Below are 22,927 nucleotides of genomic sequence, written 5' to 3' on the forward strand. Positions count from 1 at the left end.
CAAAAGATACAAATAAGTGTGGAGCTTAATGAATTTTCACCAATTAAACACAGCCATGTAACTCACCCAGACCAATAAACATTAACTGCACCCAAAGAAACCTCTTTAATCTCCCCCTGCTGCCCCCCCTTTTTTTTTTTTTTTTTTTTTTTTTTTTTTTTTTTTTTTTGAGACAGGCTTGCTTTGTCACCCAGGCTGGAGTGCAGTGATACGATCACAGCTCACTGCAGCCATGACCTCCCAGGCTCAACCAATCCTCCCACCTCAGCCTCCCAAGTAGCTGGGACTACAGGTGTCCACCACCACATCCAGTTAATTTTTGTACTTTCTGTAGAGATGGTTTCACCATGTTGCCAAGTCTGGTCTTGAACTCCTGGGCTCAAGCGATCCACCAGCCTTGGCCTCCCAAAGTTCTGGGATTACAGGCATGAGCCACCACACCCAGCCTAATCTCCCTTTCAATCCTCCCCATCTCTCCAGTGGAAATCACTATTCTGAGTCCTAACAGCACAGCTTAATTTTGCTTGATTGTGTAGTTAATATAAATGAAATCATATTATATACTCTTTTGTGTCTCACTTCTTTTACTCAACAATGTGTTTAAGGTTTATTCATATTATTGCATTCACAATACTGAAAGATTAAGGTAAAATGTTTCCAAAGGTGGAGGCTGGGGGGAGAGTGGGAACAGGTCTTTCAGTCAAGAACAAAAAAAGACATAAGGGAAATAGGCTACACCAAACAGCCACATTTTAAAATTTCCCATTCTATTTGGGCTCTTAGATGGTCCGAATTATTTTTAGTTATCAATAACCTCAGGGAGGGAACGGGTGTCAGGAAAGAAATGTTGGGCAGGGAATCTGGGAAAAAACAAATAATAATTGTCCCTATGGAGTGTGGTTATTAGCAGGCATTGCAGAGAGAGCCCAAAGTAACATGGGGCAAATTATTTAATCTAGCTGGCAATTGTTTTCCCAATCCGTAAAGTGAGAACAGTAACATCGTTGCTGTCAAGATTAGATAAATGAATGTAAAATGCATGGTACTGTCCCTGACTCTTTAATGCAGAGCAAACATTATTTCCTTTCTATCCCCTTCCTTGTTGAATACAGATCAGAACTCTAGTAGCTGGAAACTAAGCAGTGTCATATTTCCCTAGCCTTAGGCCGCTATGCCCCTTAAATTTAAAATTATAAAGTATACAACAGGTTTGGGGTACAGATTTTGAGAAATAAAAAAAATTTTTTTGAGACAGAGTCTCCCTCTGTCACCCAGGCTGGAATGCAGTGGCATGATCTCAGCCCATTACAACCTCCGCCTCCCGGGTTCAAGCGATTCTCCTGCCTCAGCCTCCCGAGTAGCTGGGATTACAGGAGCCTGCCACCATGCCCGGCTAATTTTTTGTATCTTTAATAGAGATGGGGTTTCACCATATTGGTCAGGCTGGTCTCGAACTCCTGACCTCAAGAGATCCGCCCGCCTTGGCCTCCCAAAGTGCTGGGATTACAGGCGTGAGCCACCGAATCGGGCTGAGAAATAAAATCTGAGAATAAGTGTAATGTGACCCACTAGTGTCCTCTACATTTCGAAGTCAACTTTTCAATAATCCCTGAAGAACCACTTGAAAGGCATTCCTTCGCTAGGGCGATGATCCCCGATCGCTCTTTTACCCATCCAATCCTACTAGTTTACCCAAGCCCCCATAAGCCTCATCAGATCCCTCCTGCCTCTGCACATGCAGACCTTTGGTCGGATCTATCATTGTACCTATCGTAGGTCTGATGCCCCTATCAAGACTTGGAGTTTTCCTAAATGCCCATGTCTTTCACATCACATCTCTCAACTCATAGCATTGCCGTACCCTGAGAAATAAATGACACTGGTACAAAATTTCTCTGAAACCTTAGAAGTCTGGCGCTGAACTCAACAACTTTAGCTTAGTCCGCAAAAATGGACTAGCTAATACTGTGTTAGGCATAATGGTGCTGTTTTAACGGCTTTGACATCCAATTATTCTTTCACCAAGGCATTAACCAGAGCCAAGTTTGCCCTAGGCTGGGAAAAGGAATGCTGTGAAGTGAACCCTTGGCTGTAACCGCCTCCGGGACTGGCTCACACCCAGGGACCCTCCCACGCTGTTCCTGCGCCCCCTCGTTGCCTCCCTCTTGTGGGTTGCTGCACAAGCGCAGGACCCGGAGCGGGGAGGGGAGGGCCCTCCAGGCACTCGGCACACCCAATTGGCCAGACCTCAGTGCGTGTGGGCGGGGCTGCGGCTGGAGCGGAGGAGTCTCCAGAAGAGCGCCTTCAGGGGGCTGGCCTGGATTGTGGAGGGGGCGGGCCGTGGGGGGAGCTGCTTCCGGATGAGCCCCTCCGCCCCCTACATGGTCCCTGGGAGGCGGGAGCGGGAGACAGCGGTGACTGGCGCAGCGACCGGGAGGCCTTAGGGAGGCAGGTGAGCGGGGGCTGGATGCGGGGAGATGGCGGACTTGGAGGCCGGCTCCAGGGCGAGGCGGAGACTGTGGCACCAAGAGTCCCGCGTCCCCAGATTGTGCTGTGCGTCTGAAGCCCTGGCGGTGCAGCCGTGTACGGAGTCCCGCGGAGGGTTTGTTTGGTCTAGATTGTCCCACTGCAGCCGGGGTTGAAGGCCCGGGTTCGGGGCTCCGCGCCTCTTCTCTGGGGTTTACCCCCTCGGATACCGCCGGGGCAGACTCCATCGATGCAGAGCCCGTGGTGTGGGTGGTCGTTGGTGGTGGGGGGGCGGGTAGGGAGGTGAAAACACTAAGAGCCGTTTTGTACTAAGCATTGCGTGCATTGACCCTTTTTTTTTTTTTTTGAGACCGAGTTTCGCTCTTGTTGCCCAGACTGGAGTGCAATGGCGCGATCTTGGCTCACTGCAATCTCCGCCTCCCGGGTTCAAGCGATTCTCCTGCCTCAGCCTGCCAAGTAGCTGGGATTTTAGGCATGTGCCACCATGTCGGCTAATTTTTGTATTTTTAGTAGAGACAGGGTTTCTCCTTATTGGTTAGGCTGTTCTCGAACTTCCAACCTCAGGTGATTCGCCCGCCTCGGCCTCCCAAAGTGCTGGGATTACAGGCGTGAGCCACCATGCCCAGCCTGACCCATTCATTTCTTACAACAACCCACTGACGTCGGTTCAAGTCCCCATTACTAAACAAAGAAACTGAGGTCACACAACTAGAAAGCTACAGAACTAGGATTTGTACCCACATCTATCAGACTCCAGAGCCCACACACTTAACCATCCTGCTACCAACAGCAACCAGGTCCAGAGTCAGTTCACTCAAAGCTCTCCACAAGCCCAACATGCTGGGAAACAGATTTGATATCTATCCTTAAAGTATGGAGGTGTCATGGTGGGCACTGAGGACCGGGCTGCTGGAGACCTTCCCCCAGATCTGTCGCTAACCCACTGCGTGATCCTGGGCCTGTGTCTACCCCTCTCTGAGCCCAGTTTCACCCGTTTCAGTGATACAATAAGCAAACTTTAAGAAGCCTCTTAGCCAAGATATTCTAGGATTCTGGGAATGGCAGCTTCTCCTTCTACCTCCAAATGGCTAACCCCAGAGGTCAGGCTCTTCAAAACCCCAGGGCAAGGCTGGGTTCTCATTCTTCTCTTTAATCCCTGTGTCTAGCACTTCAGCAGGCCCATAGTAGATATTCAGGAAATGTGGGTTGGCTAAATGAACACTTCGTCCCTTTTGAGAACTGCTTGACAGCCACTCTCCTGGGCCTTTGTGGGGCTTTGGATTTCTCAATTCTGGCCACCTTCTACCTAGCTGGCTCTCCTGACTGCCTCCTCCCTGACCAGTGGCAGAGTCTGCCAGGGCTGGCAGCAGGTCCTAATCCTCTGTGCCAAGACCCACAGCCTCTGGAATCCTCAGCATAGTACACAACATGCTGGGGTGGGGGGTGGCGTATGAAGCTCTGTCTCAGCCCCTCCTGGTGGCAGCGCTCAGGGCCCAACTTCAGTTACTCCCAGTTTGGGGATGTTGCCTTCCATGGGAGGAGATGCTTTCATATTAAATTTGAAACACTTATTATCCTTCACTGTCCCCTCTTCCATGAAACCACCCTTGACTCAGAGACACAGTCCCTTTCACAGCACCTGGGCCACCCCTCTACTCTGGCAGCTGGATGGTGATTATTTTGTTTTTCCTTCACCACATAACCTGCTGGAAGGCAGAGACTCCACTTCAGAAATCTTGGAAAACCCTGTGGCCCTCAAGGGTTTGAGCGCATATTCCCATCTGGGGAGGTGCAGAAGGTATAGAGCTGTGCCAGGACATCTTGTTCCAACCCGGCCCCACTCCTAATAGTAATAAAATTAGCTACATGTTTACTGTGCAGCTACTTGGTGCCAGATACCTACCTCAGCCCTATCAATAATCTCCACAGCCTTGCAAGTTAGAGATATCGTGCCTATTTTGTAGATTATGAAACGAACACTGAAAGGTCAATGACTTTGCCCAAAATTACACAGCAGAGCATAGACCTTTGTAACTGGGACTGTCTGACCCTGAAACATAGTTCTTTCTGCACTACCCTATACTCTGCGTCCCAGCAAAGCTAACCTGTCTGATGTGGGTGGACAGAGGTGCTGGACCTCCTGGTGGCTCGCTCCTGTCTTCAGTGTGATGATGTCACAGGAATTTAAGTTGTGGTTTGCAAGCTCACTTGATTTGGGAGAAGTGCCCTCCCAGTCTGTGAAATCCTCCCAAACTCTAAGGGCATTTTTGCAAAGCAAAACCCATCCTGCATTTGGCTGTGCCAAGTGGAGTGGGAAACTCCACTTATTAAGCACCTCTTAACAATGGAATGACTCTATGGTGTAGGTATCATGGCATTGAAATAGAAGTAAGGAGCTGCAGGGTCAGTTTCTAGCTCTGTATGTCATTCACTGTGATCTCCAACAAGTCCCATTGCCTCTCTAAACCCCATTTACCACATTAAAATGTAAGGGATTAAACAGGATTGGCAATTTTCAAGCTTTTAATATTTTCAGCACTGACACCCGTTTCTCAAATCAAATCTCTCTCTGAATCTTAAAATTCAAAAACAGATCAAAGTGAACTGCTATAGTGAGACTGTTCCCTTTACTCTAACCCTGCCCTGGTCTCCTAGGCAGTCCTGCCGCAGGGTTTCTGCTAAGCAGGAGCCAGTAGTTCCCTCAGCTCCTAAAGGCGATGAGGAGTTGAGGCTAGTGGAATGCAGCTTTGGATTCCAGAAGCCAGAAAACAACAGAAGTTGTTTGTGGGAAGTGAATCAGAGAGATTAGCCCTCTCTTCAACATCTGACTAGACTCTAGAATGGCATTAAGCAAGTCACTAAACCACTCAGAGCCTCCGTTTCCTTATCACTAAAAGTTAGAACAATTCTTGCAATGAAATGAGATACTACTACAAAGTACCTTAGTGCTGTGCCCAGCACAGAATGAATATACTCAGTATGTTTTCCTTTTGTTTATTCTGTCTCTCCAGCGCCCAAAGCAGAAACAGTATGGGCAAAGAGACGCCTACTGAATCAGGTGTTTATCAGTATTAAGGAATACAGTATATAAAACCCAGCATTTGGAGTCCAGAACAAAGTCAAATTCTGGCTCGGTCACCAAGTAGCTATGTGGTCTTGGGCAACTGGGTTACATTTTGGTAATTCTCTCAATATTCAAAAATAGTCTGTCAGCCAGGTGTGGTGGCTCACACCTGTAATCCCAGCACTTTGGGAGGCAGAGGCTGGCGGATCACTTGAAGTCACGAGTTTGAGACCAGCCTGGCCAACATGGCGAAACCCTGTTTGTACTAAAAATACAAAAATTAGCCGGGTATAGTGGCACATACCTGAAGTCTCAGCTACTCGGGAGGGTGAGGCAGGAGAATCGCTTGAACCCAGGAGGTGGAGGTTGCAGTGAGCCAAAATCGAACCACTGCACTCCAGCCTGGGTGACAGAGCCAGACTCCGTCTCAATTAAAAAAAAGAAAAGAAAAAGAAACTCCTAGCAGACATGAGAGCAAAATCAAGTAGAAAATGGGTAGTCAGGACTATCTACTGAATAATGGTCTGTTTGGAGGTTGAGACATGATTGGGGAGGCCTGGCCTGTCCCTGTGTCAGGTGATGGGGCTGGCCCCCCAGGGGTGTGGCAGCAGGGCTGGCCCCTGTGTGACTTGTGATAATCCCACCCTACCAAGGAGGAAGACCGGATAAAATGGGCCCCTGAGATGGCTGTGGGGAGCCAAAGGGGCCTAAGAGACTATGGGGAGAAGGACAGCCGGTTCCTAGGAAGCCCTGCCCCACTGTTTCTGATAAGCAGGAGGCAGTTGTTCCCTCAGCCTCCTGAAAGCAATGAGGAGTTGAGGCCATGGGAATGTAGCTTTGGATTCCAGGCCTGTTACAAAGGTGGTTTTCTGGGAAGCAAATCAGAGGGATTAGACCTGGCTTCAACATCTGACTTGACTCCAGCCTACCAAAGGATCTCCCAGTTCACCTGGGAGTTAACACACCAGGGTTCTAGTCCTCTTACTTGCTGTGTGGCTTTGGGTAAGTCCTTGCCCCTCTCTGGACTTTGAGGTCCCATTCATACAAAGTGTAGTTGGACTCAGGCCTGCCAGCCCCCATTTTGTGGCCCTTTTCCCCCCATCCTTTGGCTATGGGATGTTCTCCCAGGCACCTCCAAAAGGAAGTGTCTAAAACAGAGCTCTCCACCTCCTCTCCAAGCCCAGCTCCCCACTGCCCTCTTCCTGCCCTGTTCCTGTCTCCGCTGCCGTCCAGGTCAGGCAGGCAGGCCTAGAGCATCTACCCTGAGACATTGCCTCTTGGCTGCCTTAAGACGCCCCTTTCTTCTCTGCCCCCAGCCTCTGCATTCCTCAGCCTGCAGGACTGACACCTTCCTAAAGCCAGATGTCAACCAGGCCACTAACCCTACCCACTGTTCAGAAATCTTCCCACAGCCTCAGCCTGCCCCCCTCTCATCCATCCCCTCCATACACACTTGCCCCAATTGCCTCCTCAGCTCCTCAGAACAGTCCACAGCCATCTTCCTTCCCCACCTTTGCCCCTTTCTTCCCTTCCTAAGGAAATGTTGGCCCCCTTCTCTCCACCAGGCTGAACCCATTCATCCTGCAAAACCAAGTTCAACCCCCTGTCATTTCGGGGTTTTTTTTTGTTTTTTGTTTTTTTTTGAGATGGAGTCTCACACTGTCCCCCAGGCTGGAATGCAGTGGTGCACTCTCGGCTCACTGCAACCTCTGCCTCTTGGGTTCAAGTGATTCTCCTGCCTCAGCCTCCAGACTCTGACTACAGATGCACGCCACCACACCCAGCTAATTGTTTTATTTTTATTTTTATTTCTATTTATTTATTTATTGTGAGATGGAGTTTCTCTCTTGTTGCCCATGCTGGAATGCAATGGTGCCATCTTGGCTCACTGCAACCTCTGCCTCCCAAGTTCAAATGATTCTCCTGCCTCAGCTTCTGAAGTAGCTGGGATTACAGGCATGCGCCACCACACCCGGCTAATTTTTTTTTTTTTAATTTTTAGTGGAGATGGGCTTTCACCACGCTGGTCAGGCTGGTCTCAAACTCCTGACCTCAAGTGATCCACCTGCCTTGGCCTCCCAAAGTGCTGGAATTACAGGCGTGAGCCACCGTGCCTGGCCTAATTTTTGTATTTTTAGTAGAGACAGGGTTTCACCAGATTGGCCAGCCTGGTCTCAAACTCCTGACCTCAAGTGATCCACCCGCCTTGGTCTCCAAAGTGCTGGGATTACAGGTGTGAGCCACCACACCCGGCCCCTGTCTTTTTCTAATACACCTCTTCTGACCTCCTCACTCCCACTGGAGCCATGGCTCACTTCTGGTCAGGCTCCATGCACTCAGTCCTGCCTCGCAGGACTGCAGTACCCACTCAATGAGAAATCACCCGTGAAAATGCCAGGCATGGTCTGGCACACAGTAGGTGCTCAAGAAACAAATGTTAATGCCCCAGCTTCCTTCTGTCTTGTATCCACGAATTTGGCATTTGGGGCATGTTTTTGTACTTCACGTAATTAAATATTTACTGTGTGCCAAGGTCAGTGTGTGACAGAGCACTGTGGGGGAGGCAAAAATGAACCAACTCTGGACCTTGCCCTGCAGAAGCTCTGTCTACTGGCACGAGATAAGACAGGTCCACAAATAACTTATAGAAGAGAGACTGCAATCTGGACAAGAAAGCCTCAGTGCGAGAGGGAAGGAGAACTCTGTAGATTTGGGTGTGGGGAGAGCACAGCCTTTCAGGTAAAGGGACAAGGTGAAGAAAGCAAGAAGGTGTACTTGTGCTCGTGGAGCCCAGGAAACTCCTTGGGCTAGAAAAGATTTGGTGGCACTCTATACAGTGTATGTATGTATCTGTCTGTCTATCTGACATGAATGGTACTATTTTCTCCTATTGGTGTGCATTGTACCTAACAAGAAGTCCATGTCCCAAGGTGTTAGCCGTACTTTTCTCTTTTCTTTCTTTCTTTCTTTCTTTTTTTTTTTTTTTTTTTTTGAGACGGAGTCTCCCTCTGTCGCCCAAGCTGGAGTACAGTGGCCGGATCTCAGCTCACTGCAAGCTCCGCCTCCCGGGTTTACGCCATTCTCCTGCCTCAGCCTCCCGAGTAGCTGGGACTACAGGCGCCCGCCACCTCGCCCGGCTAGTTTTTTGTATTTTTTTTAGTAGAGACGGGGTTTCACCGTGTTCGCCAGGATGGTCTCGATCTCCTGACCTTGTGATCCGCCCGTCTCGGCCTCCCAAAGTGCTGGGATTACAGGCTTGAGCCACCGCGCCCGGCCTTTCTTTCTTTTTTGAATGAAGTCTTGATCTGTCGCCCAGGCTGGAGTGCAGTGGCACGATCTCGCCTCACTGCAACCTCCTCCTGGGTTCAAGCCGTTCTTCTGCCTTAGCCTCCCCAGTAGCTGGGATTACAGGCACGCACCACCATGCCCAGCTGAATTTTTTCTTTGTATTTTGAGTAGAGGTGGGGTTTCACCATGTTGGCCAGGCTGATCTCGATTTCCTGACCTCGAGTGATCTGCCCACCTCAGCCTCCCAAAGTGCTGAGATTACAGGCGTGAGCCACCATGCCTGGCCAACAGTACTTTTTTCTAGAGGTAGAATTGCAGGGGATTTTTCTCTTTTTGCTTATCTGCACTTTTCTAAAAGTTCTGCCATGAACATGGGCATTTTTTGTGGAATAAACAAAGTTTAAATGTTGGCTTCTCAACATGCCCAGCTAGAAAATTATTTTTTTGGCCAGGCACCATGGCTCACGCCTGTAATCCCAGCACTTTGGGAGGCCGAGGCAGGCAGATTGCTTGAGCCTAGGAATTCCAAGACCAGCCTGGGCAGCGTGATGGAACCCTATATCTACAAAAAATACAAAAATTAGCTGGGTGTTATGGTGCACACCTGTAGTCCCAGCTACTTGGGAGGCTGAGCTGGGAGCAGTTGAGCTCGGGAGGTCAAGGCTGCAGTGAGTCGAGATTGTACCACTGCACTCCAGCCTGGGCGACAGAGACCCTGTCTGAAAAAAAAAAAAAAGAAAGAAAATAATTTTTGTAAAACAGTCATTGCTTGCTCAGATGTTTACTTTAAAAGATAATAATGAACAGAAAGCAGTCATATAAAATACAAGCCCAAATTTTATATCATTAGATTCTGATTATTATGAAAGTTTCTAAAGACTTACTTTCATTTCTCAACTTACCTTTTTGACCAGCAGGGATTGGTGAACGATGCTGTGAGTAGCATTAGGCTAGAGAGAGGGGAGGCAGGAATCTGGAAGAGCTGTCTTCCAGATGTGACCATCTCCTGAGGACAGGGACCATGTCTCATGTGCTGCCCATCTCGCCCCACAGACAGAGCCTGCAGCCAACAATGCCCCAGGAGCCCTCGGTTCCAACCAACTGATGCCCCTGTGTCCACTGGCCCATGCCATGCAGCCCCAGTCCGTTCTGCACAGCGGCTACTTCCACCCACTGCTTCGGGCCTGGCAGACAGCCACCACCACCCTCAATGCCTCCAACCTCATCTACCCCATCTTTGTCACGTGAGTCTCCAGGAATGGGCCAGGCCTCTGCTCTGCTAGTTGGGATTGGGGAGGGAGTATTGACTGCAGCAGGCATCAGTATTGCTGGGGGTGGCAAAGTGAGCTGTCAGCTTGAAATTCAAGGTACTGGAAGCAGCCTACTTGGATTAAGGACAGGAATCTTAGGAACAAAACAAACTTTGAAAGAACTCATTCATCCCATTTGGAAAATTAGAAGAATAACCCTTGCCTGCCATCCTGAGCTCTTGCAACAAGACAGAAGCTGAGAAGGTGCTCTGTAGGTTGTAAAGTGCTATGTACCTGTAAGAGATGGCAATTGTGATTGTTAATAATAATGCAGACATTTACTGAGTACTTACTCTGTACCAGGTACTATGCTAAGCACCTACACACATGATCTCATTCAATTCTGAGAGCATTTGTATGAAGAAGGAGTAGCTATCCTCTAGAACATCAGCTCCTTGAGGGCAGGGATATTTGTCTGTTTTGTTCACTTTTGTATCATCAGGGCCTAGAACAGTACTTGGCACATAATATAAGTACTCAATAAATATTTGTTGAATGAATGAATTAACCACACATGATAGACATGAAGACCTAAGTCTCCAAGAGATGATAGAACTTGGCCACGGTCACCCAGGCAGTAAGTGGCTGGGATAAGAAGCAAGGACCTGCCAAATTCAGAGTCCAAGTTCTTAACCACTTAATTCCTTCCTGTAATTACCATTCTTTTAGTACAGTTGCTACTGTTGTCACTGTTATTTTTGTTGTTCCTATTATTATTTCAGGCCCTGGGCTTGACCAGGCAGGGAAGCCAGACACTGGATCCCACCCTCCTCCCACCATCTCCACTCCCATATTTCTTCCCTGCTTCCCAACCATCCCTCTCAGTTGCCCCCTCACCACTGGCCCTTCCCACAGCCACCAATCCATATCCCACCCCCGCTCTTACAGGGATGTTCCTGATGACATACAGCCTATCGCCAGCCTCCCAGGAGTGGCCAGGTAGGAGACATGGAGGTGGGGGGCCAGGGTGTGGTGGAGGGAAAGACTCCACAGGTGGAAGTGCCGGGAGGTAAAAGCAGACCTAGTAAGTAGAAGATGCGGACAGGCAGACATCAGCTCAGTAGAGGGAAGGGTTTCCCCGGGGCCAGAGCTGTTCCACAGTGGGAGGGGCAGCCCTATAAAGTAATGAGCTACCCATCACCAGAGGCATCGCGGCAGAGGCTGTTGCAGAAGGGAGCTGAACTGCAGATGGGAGTTCAATAAGAGGGCCTCGGAGGAGCCTTCCACAGCCGAATTCCAGAAGAGCTCTGCTACTCAGGGCCTCGGTCTTCCCTCCTATTTAGCGGATGTGTCCCTGCCCCTTCCTGTCCTGGGGGCTTGAACTCTCCTGGTGCCATATGCAGCTTGGTTTCTAACAGAGGCACAGTGTGGTGGAGTCCAGAGGACCTTTGCCTGGGACCTGCCTTCCTTCAACTCCTCTCCCCACCCCCACACAGGTATGGTGTGAACCGGCTGGAAGAGATGCTGAGGCCCCTGGTGGAAGAGGGCCTACGCTGTGTCTTGATCTTTGGCGTCCCCAGCAGAGTTCCCAAGGTGAAGAATCAAAGGAAGGGCTAAGAAGGGAGGTTGCGCTCACGCCCATAATCCCAGCACTTTGGGAGGCCAAAGCGGTTGGATCACTTGAGCCCAGGATTTTGAGACCAGCCTGGGCAACATGGCAAAATCCCATCTCTACAAAAAATATAAAAGTTAGCTGGGTGTGGTGGTGCATGCCTGTAGTCCCAGCCACTCAGGAGGTGGAGAGGTGGGAGGATCGCTTGAGCCCAGAAAGTCGAAGCTGCAGTGAGCCAAGATCACGCCAGTGCACTCTAGCCTGGGCGACAGAGCAAGACCGTCTCCAAAAAAAAAAAAAAACAGAAAAAGGAAGGGATGTTGGGCGAGGGTGAGCTGAGGGTCCACACTGACCGCTTCCTCACTCCCACATTATGCTGGCCCTGGGGCCACAGGTAAATGGACATGGTCCCTGCCCTTAAGTCAGCACCCAGGTAGGGTCAGTCCTCTGTGCTTCCTTATCCAGGGGCTGTGATGATGAAGGAAGGAGAGGGCCAGGGCTGTGCTTTGTGATGGCTGCCATCCTGCCTTCCGAAGCAACATGTAACAGATACACTGTTTTGTCCTTCCCCTGCCCCTAGGACGAGCGGGGTTCCGCAGCTGACTCCAAGGAGTCCCCAGCTATTGAGGCGATCCATCTGTTGAGGAAGACCTTCCCCAACCTCCTGGTGGCCTGTGACGTCTGCCTATGTCCCTACACCTCCCATGGTCACTGCGGTGAGCTCCCTTCCTCCAGCCCTGCTGGCACCCACACTCCCACTGCCCACTTCTCACCAGGGTGGGGACAGGCCAGGGCCCAACGTGCTCCCTAAAACCCAGTCATCTGTCCTGCAGGGCTCCTGAGTGAAAATGGAGCATTCCGGGCTGAGGAGAGCCGCCAGCGGCTAGCTGAGGTAGCACTCGCATATGCCAAGGCAGGTGAGTGAACCACCAGCAGGGATGGGTACCTCTGGGTCAGGGAGGTCACAGAGTGGCTAGGAGGGTCCCAGAATTCTGAAGACCAACCTCTGCCCCACAGGATGTCAGGTGGTAGCCCCGTCAGACATGATGGATGGACGTGTGGAAGCCATCAAGGAGGCCCTGATGGCACATGGACTTGGCAACAGGGTAAGGGCAGGGAGTGCGGCACGGGGTTGGGAGGAGAGAGTCTGCACCAGCCCTGCCCCGTGTCTGCTAAGAATCACAGAACTGCCGGGAGCAGTGGCTCACGCCTATAATCCCAGCACTCTGGGAGGCTGTGACGGGTGGATCACTTGAGGTCAGGAGTTCAAGACCAGCCTGGCCAACATGGTAAAACCCCGTCTCTACTAAAAACACGAAAATTAGCTGAGCGTGGTGGCAGGTGCCTGTAATCCCAGCGACTTGGGAGGCTGAGGCAGGAGAATCGCTTGAACCCAGGAGGCGGAGGTTGCAGTGAACTGAGATCATGCCACTGCACTCCAGCCTGGGCAACAGAGCTAGACTCTATCTCAAAAAAAAGGAATCACAGAACTGAAGACAGTGCTGGATGAGGTTTTGGGGAACGATGTCAACCTCTGGGCCTCTGATGGGGAAATCAAGCCCAGCACTCCAACAGGACCAGAACACAGGCACTCTCCCTCCCAGCCTAGGTTCTTTCTCTCCCTGCCACATCACCCTGGGACACCTGGCAAGGGCCAACTAAGCCAGGATCCCCGTTGTCTCCCCATAGGTATCAGTGATGAGCTACAGTGCCAAGTTTGCTTCCTGTTTCTATGGCCCTTTCCGGTGAGCGAGGTGGGCAGGGGTGGGCAGGGGTCTGCTGTTAAATCCCTGCCCATTTGGCCCAAAGCTGGAGTCCACCCGGATGACTCTGTTTTGCAGGGACGCAGCTCAGTCAAGCCCAGCTTTTGGGGACCGCCGCTGCTACCAGCTGCCCCCTGGAGCACGAGGCCTGGCCCTCCGAGCTGTGGTGAGTCACTAGGACTTGAGCCCCACCCTCAGCCCCCTCCCAGACACCGCCCACACTCTACCCTCATCCCTTAGGACCGGGATGTACGGGAAGGAGCTGACATACTCATGGTGAAGCCGGGAATGCCCTACCTGGACATCATGCGGGAGGTAAAGAACAAGGTGAGCGCAGGTCCGAGGCAAAGGGGGCTCAGGGGGCTGGGACAGTGTTTTCCACAGACTCTGGAATCTCAGTGTTGGAAGCAGTCTGCCCTTGAGCAGAAATCCTCTCCTCCCCATCCCTGCCCAGGAACCACCATGGCCTTCTGTGTCAGGGCTTGCAGGAGCCTCAAACAGCCCTGCTTTAACAGTTCAAGAGTGGGCCAGGCTGCTGGCCGCAGTAACCCAGGACACGGGGCTCAAGATGGTCACAGATTGAGCAGGGGGGAAGGGACGCTCCCAGAGCCACATCCACCCTCCATTTCAGCCTGTCCTCTGCCTGCTTCCCTGCAGCACCCCGACCTCCCTCTCGCCGTGTACCACGTCTCTGGAGAGTTTGCCATGCTGTGGCACGGAGCCCAGGCTGGGGCATTTGATCTCAAGGCTGCCGTACTGGAGGCCATGACTGCCTTCCGCAGAGCAGGTAGGCAGGCAGGGGTTGGGTGTTTTGACGTGCGCCACAGGGACTGATAAGCACTCTGCCTAGATCAAGTCTCAAGGACTCCTGAGAGCTTGGAGTCTTATTTCGGGAATTACTAGTGATCTAAACAGACACACATTGAGGAAGAGATATGGAACTGCAGCATAGAACACGGCATGGTGAAGCAAGCAGAGCCCTTCATTCATTTTTGGTTGTAAGAACGTGGGCAAGCCACTTCTCAGAACCTCAGTGTCCTCACCCGTAACTGGATAACTGGGGACAAGATACCTGGTGCGTGGTTGTCCTGAGGATTAAATGAGGTAATATCACTCCATAAAGGGAGCTCATTTTGTTAGAATTGTACACTAGCACAGGAAGGGAACTTGCATCTTACCTATATCCTTCACTGTGCATTTTATTCTTTGGTAAACTGAGGTCCCAAGAGAGAAAATGACTTGCCCAAGAAATAGAGCTGCCCAAAGCTGGACTCCGTCTCATGTGGTGTGCCCACAGGCTGTGCCTCTTCATGGTAGCCTTCATCCCCGCCTGGCCTTCCCATCCCAGAAGGTGTGCTCAGAGCTGATCACCGTCCCCCGCAACTTTCCGCATCTCTCCCAACACAGGTGCTGACATCATCATCACCTACTACACACCCCAGCTGCTGCAGTGGCTGAAGGAGGAATGACGGAGACAGTGCAGGCCTGAGAACTGAACTTTAAAACGTTCCCGGGGCCTCAGAGAAGTGAAAACCAAAGTAAATCCTGCTTTTAGAACTGTGCCCTCGTGCCCTCTTCCTGCTCACATGCTGGCGGGGCCCAGCAGCCCTGGGTGGTTTTGCCAGCATGCTGACTCTTGTAACTCGCAGCTGCATCCTATGAGCTCGCCCAAGCTTCCCCGCCCCTCGCCTGGGCAGCCATGAGGCTCACCTTTGCCACCCTCAGCTCTTTCCTCTGGTGTGGCTTCAGCTTGAAAGCAACCTGGAATCGGGGGCACAGGCTTTGGGGCATGGCTGGGAGAGAGTCTTGAAGCATTAGGGGAGGAGGAGAGCAGAGAGATCTTGGGGCCTGAGAAGCCTTGGAACGCTTCTGGCAGCAGAGCTGGGTGTGGGAATGAGGCCTAGATCTATATCCCTGGGTTAGAGTTGAAATTTGCTGCGATTCCACTGGAAGGCATTTCCCACACAGGCCAGAGGTTGCCAGGCTGCCTGAGGTCTCCTGTTCTACTCTGAACCATAAACCTAGAGAAGAATTACTCATTAAGCAGCAGAAATACTGCCTGAGGATCAAAACTCAGAGGCAAAGAGGGAGTTCCTGACTGCTGGAGATGCCACCAGCACAAACACTTTTTATTCAAGAGATACTTTTTGAGAATCTCTGCTCTGTTCCTAGGTTCAGTGCTGGGTCCTGGGAATACAGCAGGAGAGACCTCAGCTTGTCTCTCCATAGAAATTATACAAAGAGAATAGGGGAGACAGCTAAGAAGAAAACAAAGAAATAAAGCAGTTACAAATTGTGATAAGTGCTCTGAAGGAAATAAGGGATCTGAGACAAAGAACAACAGGGCAGGGGCCTCTCTTGAAACGGTAGTTGGGAAGGAGGCAGACATGCACTGGTGATGTGGTGACAGGTGCTGTGAAGGAAGTCACCAGGACTTGACCTGCTTTGAAGGATCAGAAAATACTTCCCTGAAGGACTGACATTTGAGCCTAGACCTGAAGGGTGAGCCATCAAGCTAAGACATAATTGGAGAAGAACGTTACAGGGAGAGGGAGGAGTTGTGCAAAGGCCCTGGGGCTCCTAGCCGGAGGAATGCAAGGCTAGCCTGTCTGGAGCACTGAGAGGATGGCCTGAACTGAGTGGAGACAGACCAGGACCAAACCATGCAGAGATCAAGGGCCACATTCACCTTTTCAGAGTGACTCAATCAAATTTTGCAGTTTGTAAAAGTATTTTAACAGCCCTGTGGCAAAGTGTAAATGAAAAGTCTTGATGCCATGGACTGGAGCGGGGACAGTGGGGATGGAAAAAGGAGAATGGATTGTGGATGTGTTTAGAAGATAGATTAGATGCGAGAGAAGAATCTGGCTTGATCTTCTGGGTGGCTGATGGGCCATTTACTGAGCTGGGGCAGCCTAGAAGAGGAACAGCAGCAGGGTCGGGGTGGAGGAAGAATACTAAACTTAGCTTGAGACATTTTGCAACGAGGAAGCTATATCTAGAGAGCTTATGGGACTCACCTAAGGCCACTCAACAAGTTTGTGGCAGAACTGGGTTAGAACAACCCAGAAAACAGCCAAGCTGGGATCTGAACCCATGTAGTCCAACTCCAAGGCCTCTGCCCCTAACCACTGTGCCATACCACCTCCCAATAATCAGCAGCAAAATTATGGGTCTTACAATGTTATACAGATATCCCTCCACTTAAGTGATGGGTTTGCATCCTGATAAACCCATCATAAGTTGAAAATATGATCATAAGTCAAAAATGCACTTAACCTACCAAACATCATAGCTTAGCTTAGCCTAGCCTGCCTTAAATATGCTCAGAACACTTACATTAGCCTACAGTGGCCAAAACTATCCAACACAAAATCTATATTGTAATAAAGTTATAAAGATTTTTGAATCAAAATTCAATATTTGAAGTACAGTTTCTACTGAATGTCTTGTTTCATACCGTTGTAAAGTCAAAAATCGTGAGTTGAATGATCATAATTTGGCGACCATCTGCAGTTAGTTCCAGTTATAAGGGGAAACCAAGGAGACCAGGCACCTACTTGGTTGCAAGTGATGGAAATCCAGTTCAATAGTGAAGAAGGACATGATTGGTTTTCATAACTAGATTGAGATAAGAATAGGTGTGGTTGGACCCAGGGTCAAACGCCATGGAGGACTCTGTCCCTTTCTAGCTCTCATCTGTGTTTTCCCCAGCTTTATACTCAGGTGGATTTTTGCCACTTGCCAGCAACATGATCCTCAATAACTCTAGGCTTAAATAGTCATTGAGATTTGTAATCCCAGAGAAAGAGCCTTTCTGTCCCATCACTCACATAGCAAATCTCTGGAGGGCTCTGACTGGGCCTGTTCAGGTCACATGGTCCACTCGGCTCAGTCACTAAACAGTGGGATGGGAGATGGGAGCACCACGATTGACCAGGTAGGCCTCATTATACAGAATGCTGTCTTGGAGTGAGCTTTTGCACCAGTGGCCTCCTTGGCCTGGAATGCTTTTCCCCTAAATCTATATGGCTGTCTCTCTTGTTAAGATCTCAGCTCAAAGCATCCCTTCCTCTGAGAAACCTGACCCAACACCCAATCTAAAGTCATTGTTGTGGCTGGGTGTGGTGGCTCACACCTGTAATCCCAGCACTTTGGGAGGCCAAGGCAGGCAGATCACTTGAGGTCAGGAGTTCAAGACCAGCCTGGCCAACATGGCGAAACCCCATCTCTACTAAAACTACAAAAAATTAGCCGGGCATGGTGGCAGGTGCCTGTAATCCCGGCTACTTAGGAGGCTGAGGCAGGAGAAGGGTTGAACCCAGGACTCAGAGGTCGCAGTGAGCTGAGATTGTGCCACTGCACTCCATCCTGGGCAACAGAATCAGACTCTGTCTCAAAAAAAAAAAAAAAAAGGTCATTCTCCATCACTCTGTATTAATCAGGATTCAGGTTCAGTGGATATAACAAAAGCCAAAATACTGATAGCTTGAGATGAAAATTTACTTCTAAGCAATCCAGGGCTGATATGTCAGCGATATGTTGTGAGGGGGTCTCAGCTCTTGCCTCGTTCTGTCATCGTCAACACGTCTTGCCCTCCATCTCATGAATAAAGATGGCTGGTGCTGGGCACAGTGGCTCGCACCTGTAATCCCAACACTGGGAGGCTGACATGGGTGGATCACTCGAGTCCAGGAGCTTGAGACTAGTTTGGGCAACATAAGGAAACCACGTCTCTACAAAAAATACAAAACTATCTGGGTGTGGTAGCCTATAGTCCTACAGATGCCTATAGTCCCAGTTACTCGTTACTCAGGGGGTCAAAGACGCAGTGTAGTTGTGATTGCGCCCCTGCACTCTAGCATGGGAAACAGAGTGAGACCCTATCACGAAAACAAAACAAAAAAAATGGCTGGGCCAGTTCCCATCATCAGGTCCTCTTTTCAGCCAGTGGGAAGAGAAGAACAAGTGGAGGGCGTGGCCCTTCTTTATAAAGTCATGACCCAGAAGTTGCACACATCATTTCTGTCTACACACCCTTGTCTCAAATTAGTCACACAGTCATGCCCGGTTGTCAGGGAGTCTGGAAATAGTCTAGTGGGCCAGGCATATGCTCAACTAAAACTCCGGAGTTCAGTTACTAAGGAAGATGGAGAGAATGGATAGTGGGGCAAATGGCCGTTTCTACCTAATGGAGGTTCTTGGGATCACAGAAACAGTGGTCAGAATATTAAAGAAAAAAGATCCTTAGAGACTATCTGATTAAACACTCTGATTTTATAGATGGGGAGACAGACCCAGAGAGGTGACTGTCCAAAATCAGACAGCAAGCTCATCAGTGGCAGACCAAGGCTAGAATTCAGGTCTCTGAACTCCAAGCCCAGTGCTCAAAACTCGGGAAGGGACTGGGCATGGTGGCTCACGCTTGTAATCCCAGCACTTCAGGAAGCCGAAGTGGCAGGATTGCTTGAGGCCAGGAGTTCAAGACCAGCCTGGGCAACAAAGCAAGACCCCATTGCTACAAAAACTTTTTTTTCAATTAAAAATAAAACTAGTGAAGGGATTCGTTTTAGAGGGACTTGAGCTTTATATGTATTATTTCTATTCATGTATTATATGTAACAAGGATATATTCATGTGTGGCTATGTAAATAAAAATTGAAAACTATATGAAAAGGTGTTATCTTCATTACTGGAGAAATTCAAGTTAAAACCACAATGAGATACCACAATATATCCACAAAAATGCCTAATACTGTCTGGGCGCGGTGGCTCATGCCTGTAATCCCAACACTTTGGGAGGCCGAGGTGGGTGGATCACGAGGTCAGGAGTTCGAGACCAGCCTAGCCAACATGGTGAAACCCCCGTCTCTACTAAAAACACACACACACACAAAACAGCCAGGTGTGGTGGTGCACACTTGTAATCCCAGCTACTCTGGAAGTTGAGACAGGAGAATTGCTTGAACCCAGGAGGCGGAGGTTGCAGTTAGCTGAGATCATGCCACTGCACTCCAGCCTGGGCAACAGAGCAAGACGCCATCTCGAAAAAAAAAAAAAAACCTAATACTAAAAGGACAATGGGACAACGTCAAGTGTTGAGAATGTAGAACCACTGGAACTCTCAGATATTACTGGTACACCTTTTCAAAATGCCTGGCTTAGAAAGAAAGAAAGAGAAAAGAAAGAGAGAGAGAGAAAGAAAGGAGGGAAGGAAGGAAGGAGGGAAGGAAGGAGGAGGGAGGGAGGGAGGGAAAGGAAGGGAGGGAGGGAGGGAAGGAAGGAAAACAAAACAAAATGTCTAGCTCCAGCCTGGGCAACATAGTGAGACCACGTCTCTACTAAAAAATAAAAATAAAAATAACATCAGCGGGGTATGGTGACACACGTCTGTGGTCCCAGCTACTTGGGAGGCTGAGGCAGGAGGACTGCCTGAGTCCAGGAGGTGGAGGCTGCAGTGAGCCATGTTTGGCCTGCACTCCAGCCTGGGCTACAAAGGAAGATCCTATCTCCAAACAAACAAACAAAAAAAATGTCTGGCTCTGCTAAAGCTGAACATTTGCATACCTTATGACCCTGTGATTCCACACCTAGGTATTTACCCAACAGCACCTATGTTCATCAAGAGACATGTTCAACAGTGTTCGTAGCAGCATTTTATAATATATGTAATAAGGCTGGGCATGATGGCTCATGCCTGTAATCCCAGCACTTTGGGAAGCTGAGGTGGGCGGATCACTTGAGCTCCGGAGTTCAAGACCAGCCTGGCCAACATGATGAAATACCATCTCTACTAAAATACACAGATTATCCGGGCGTGGTGACAGGCACCTGTAATCCCAGCTACTTGAGAGGCTGAGGCAGGAGAATTGCTTGAAACCGGGAGGTGGGAGGTTGCAGTGAGCTGAGATGGTGCTGCTGCACTCCAACCTAGGTGACAGAGTGAGAATCCATCTCCAAAAAAAAAAGAAAAAAGAAGTGTAATAAACAAAATTGGAGATAACCCAAATGTTCATCAACAGTAAAATGTGGTCTGTTTATATAATGGAATATTAAAGGTGTGAGAATGAGTTAACCACAACTACACGTAGCAACATGAATGTATCAAATACAATTTTGAGCAAAAGAAGCAAGGCATAAAAGAGTGCATGCTGTATTATTCTGTTTATATACGATTCAAAAACAAGTACAACTATGCAATTTGAAGTCAAAATAGTTACCTTTTGGGTGGTAAGTGACTGGGAGTGGACAGGCTGTGGGGGGTTTTTGGAAATTGTTCTTTTTCTTGGTCTGGGTGCTGGTTGCATGGGTATGTTCACTTTGTGAAAATTCACATTTTGAATATTGGGAGACTGAGGCCCAGAGAGAAAACTAATTGAATGGAGAGCTCACAGACAGACAGATGGCAGAGCTGGGACCAGAACCTAAGGGGTTAGGTTTCCAGTGACCTTGAAAAGTGGACAGTATCAGACATTCTTGGATTCTGTGAAACGCAGCTAAACCTCTGGTCTCCCAGTCGCCCTTCCCACCCCCACTTGTGCTTCATGCTTGTAACACAAAACCAGTTTTGCAAGTGAGTCCCCAAGTGAGTTGGGCTCTCTCTTGCAGGGCCAAAGTCTGTGACTCTGCACTTCGTGTTTCTTCCCAGGCCTGAACCCAGTAACAGACCAACTTGGAACACAGGAGAAAGTTTTGTTTTTTTGTTTTTAAGAGTTGAAAGGAAGACAATTAGACCAGGCGCAGTAGCTCATGCCTATAATCCTGGCACTTTGGGAGGCCAAGGCGGGTGGATCACTTGAGGTCAGGAGTTCTAGACCAGCCCGGCTACATGGCGCAACCTCGTCTCTACTAAAAATACAAACAATTACCCGGGCACAGTGGCGCACACCTGTAATCCCAGCTACTCAGGAGGCTGAGGCAGGAGAATCGCTTGAACGCGGAAGGCAGAGGTTGCAGTGACCCTAGATTGTACCACTGCACTCCAGCCTGGGTGATAGAGTGAGACTCTGTCTCAAAAAAAAAAAAAGAAAAAAGAAAAAAAAGAAATGGGCTGGGCGCGGTGACTCGTGTCTGTAATCCCAGGCGGATCACCTGAGGTCAGGAGTTCAAGATCAGCCTGGCCAACATGATGAAATCCCGTCTCTACTAAAATACATAAATTATCTGGGCATGGTGGCAGGCACCTGTAATCCCAGCTACTTGGGAGGCTGAGGCAGGAGAATCACTGGAACCCAGGAGGTGGAGGTTGCAGCGAGCTGAGATGGAGCCATTGCACTTCAGCCTGGGCAACAAGAGCGAAACTCCGTCTCAAAAATGGAAGAAAGTGAGAAAGAGAGAGGGAGGGAGAGGAAAGCAAGAAACGCAAGAGAGAAAGAGAAAAAGGGAGAAAGGAAGGAAGGAAGGAAAGGAAGGGTGGGAGGGAGGGAGGGAAGGAGGGAGGGAGGAAGAAAGGAGGGAGGGAGGAAGAGAAAGAGGAAAGAAAGAAAATTAGATGTATGTTTGTGTGCTCCTAGAAATCTGTGTTGTAGCATAACCAAAACTGTCACCTCAGCAATCCCTGGGGGGTAAGTAAGATGGGGTGGCAAAGCCCTTCTCTCCCTGCCCCAAGGCTGCTGCCCTTGTTCAGTAAGCAGGCTGAAGCCCCGCACCCTTGTCCTTGCCAGTTCCTCACCTGGAGTACTTGTTCCTTGATCTCAACCTGACAACCTCCTTCTCACCGTTCAGATCTTTGTTCCTCCCTTGACCACCTCATCCAAAGAGATACCCTGTCACTGTTCATAAAATGATTCTGTGTTACTGCTTCCACTTCTCACTTTCTGAAATCACTTTATTTATCTACTCAATGGTTGTCTGCCCCTCCCATGTCCCATGCAGGCAAGAACCACCTTGTTTCCCACTGAATCCTCAGAGAAGGACAGGGGACACAGAGCCCACAGATGCTAGGTGTTCAATGAATGAGATTGGGTGGTGGGGGGCTGGCTTTTTACTTTGTACACATTTGTATTTTGCATTATTATTATTATTATTTGAGACAGAGTCTTGCTCTGTCACCCAGGCTGGAGTGCAGTGCTGTGATGTTGGCTCACTGTAACCTCCGCCTCCCAGATTCAAGTGATTCTCCCGCCTCAGCCTCCCAAGTAGCTGGGATTACAGATGCCTGCCACCATGCCTGGCTAATTTTTATATTTTTAGTAGAGATGGGATTTCACCATGTTGGTCAGCTGGTCTCAAACTCCTGACCTCAGGTGATCCACACGCCTCAGCCTCCCAAAGTGCCAGAATTACAGACGTGAGCCACTGCACCGGCCTGTTACTATTTTTTTATGAGATGGGGTCTCACTTTGTTTCCTAGGCTGGTCTCATATCCCTGAGCTCAAGCGATCCTTCTACCTTAGCCTTCCAAAGTGCTAGGATTTCAGGCATCAGTCACTATGCCCAGCCCTGAACATGCTTGTATTTTTTT

At 49.5% G+C, this 22,927-nt stretch overlaps 1 protein-coding gene across 3 annotated transcripts; it reads left to right on the top strand.

Moving 5' to 3' along the window:
• The first annotated feature begins 2,295 nt into the window (after positions 1-2,295).
• ALAD (aminolevulinate dehydratase) lies at positions 2,296-16,897 on the top strand. 3 transcript variants are annotated; one of them, XM_033237745.1, is made up of 12 exons: positions 2,296-2,452; positions 9,893-10,083; positions 11,038-11,088; positions 11,586-11,682; positions 12,282-12,417; positions 12,535-12,618; positions 12,719-12,807; positions 13,391-13,446; positions 13,543-13,630; positions 13,705-13,791; positions 14,122-14,251; positions 14,872-16,897. In XM_033237745.1, exons 2-12 carry the CDS (start codon positions 9,944-9,946, stop codon positions 14,931-14,933), a joined length of 1,020 nt encoding a protein of 339 aa, XP_033093636.1. In that variant the 5' UTR covers positions 2,296-2,452; positions 9,893-9,943; the 3' UTR covers positions 14,934-16,897. The 3 variants fall into 3 exon arrangements, with proteins under 3 accessions (XP_033093636.1, XP_033093637.1, XP_033093638.1); XM_033237746.1 differs by lacking the exon at positions 2,296-2,452 and adding an exon at positions 8,201-8,290; XM_033237747.1 differs by lacking the exon at positions 2,296-2,452 and having other exon boundaries at positions 9,966-10,083; positions 10,872-11,088.
• Positions 16,898-22,927: the final 6,030 nt, after the last annotated feature.

This window comes from Trachypithecus francoisi, unplaced genomic scaffold (genome assembly GCF_009764315.1).
Source record: "Trachypithecus francoisi isolate TF-2019V2 unplaced genomic scaffold, Tfra_2.0 Lachesis_group16, whole genome shotgun sequence".
Classification (NCBI taxonomy): Eukaryota; Metazoa; Chordata; class Mammalia; order Primates; family Cercopithecidae; genus Trachypithecus; species Trachypithecus francoisi.

Excerpts from the sequence above, each read along its gene's own strand:
- ALAD (XM_033237747.1), top strand. The coding sequence starts at position 9,966 with ATGCCATGCAGCCCCAGTCCGTTCTGCACAGCGGCTACTTCCACCCAC. Across the intron at positions 12,418-12,534 it reads CACCTCCCATGGTCACTGCG|GGCTCCTGAGTGAAAATGGA; the intron begins GTGAGCTCCCTT and ends TCTGTCCTGCAG. Across the intron at positions 13,447-13,542 it reads TGTTTCTATGGCCCTTTCCG|GGACGCAGCTCAGTCAAGCC; the intron begins GTGAGCGAGGTG and ends TCTGTTTTGCAG.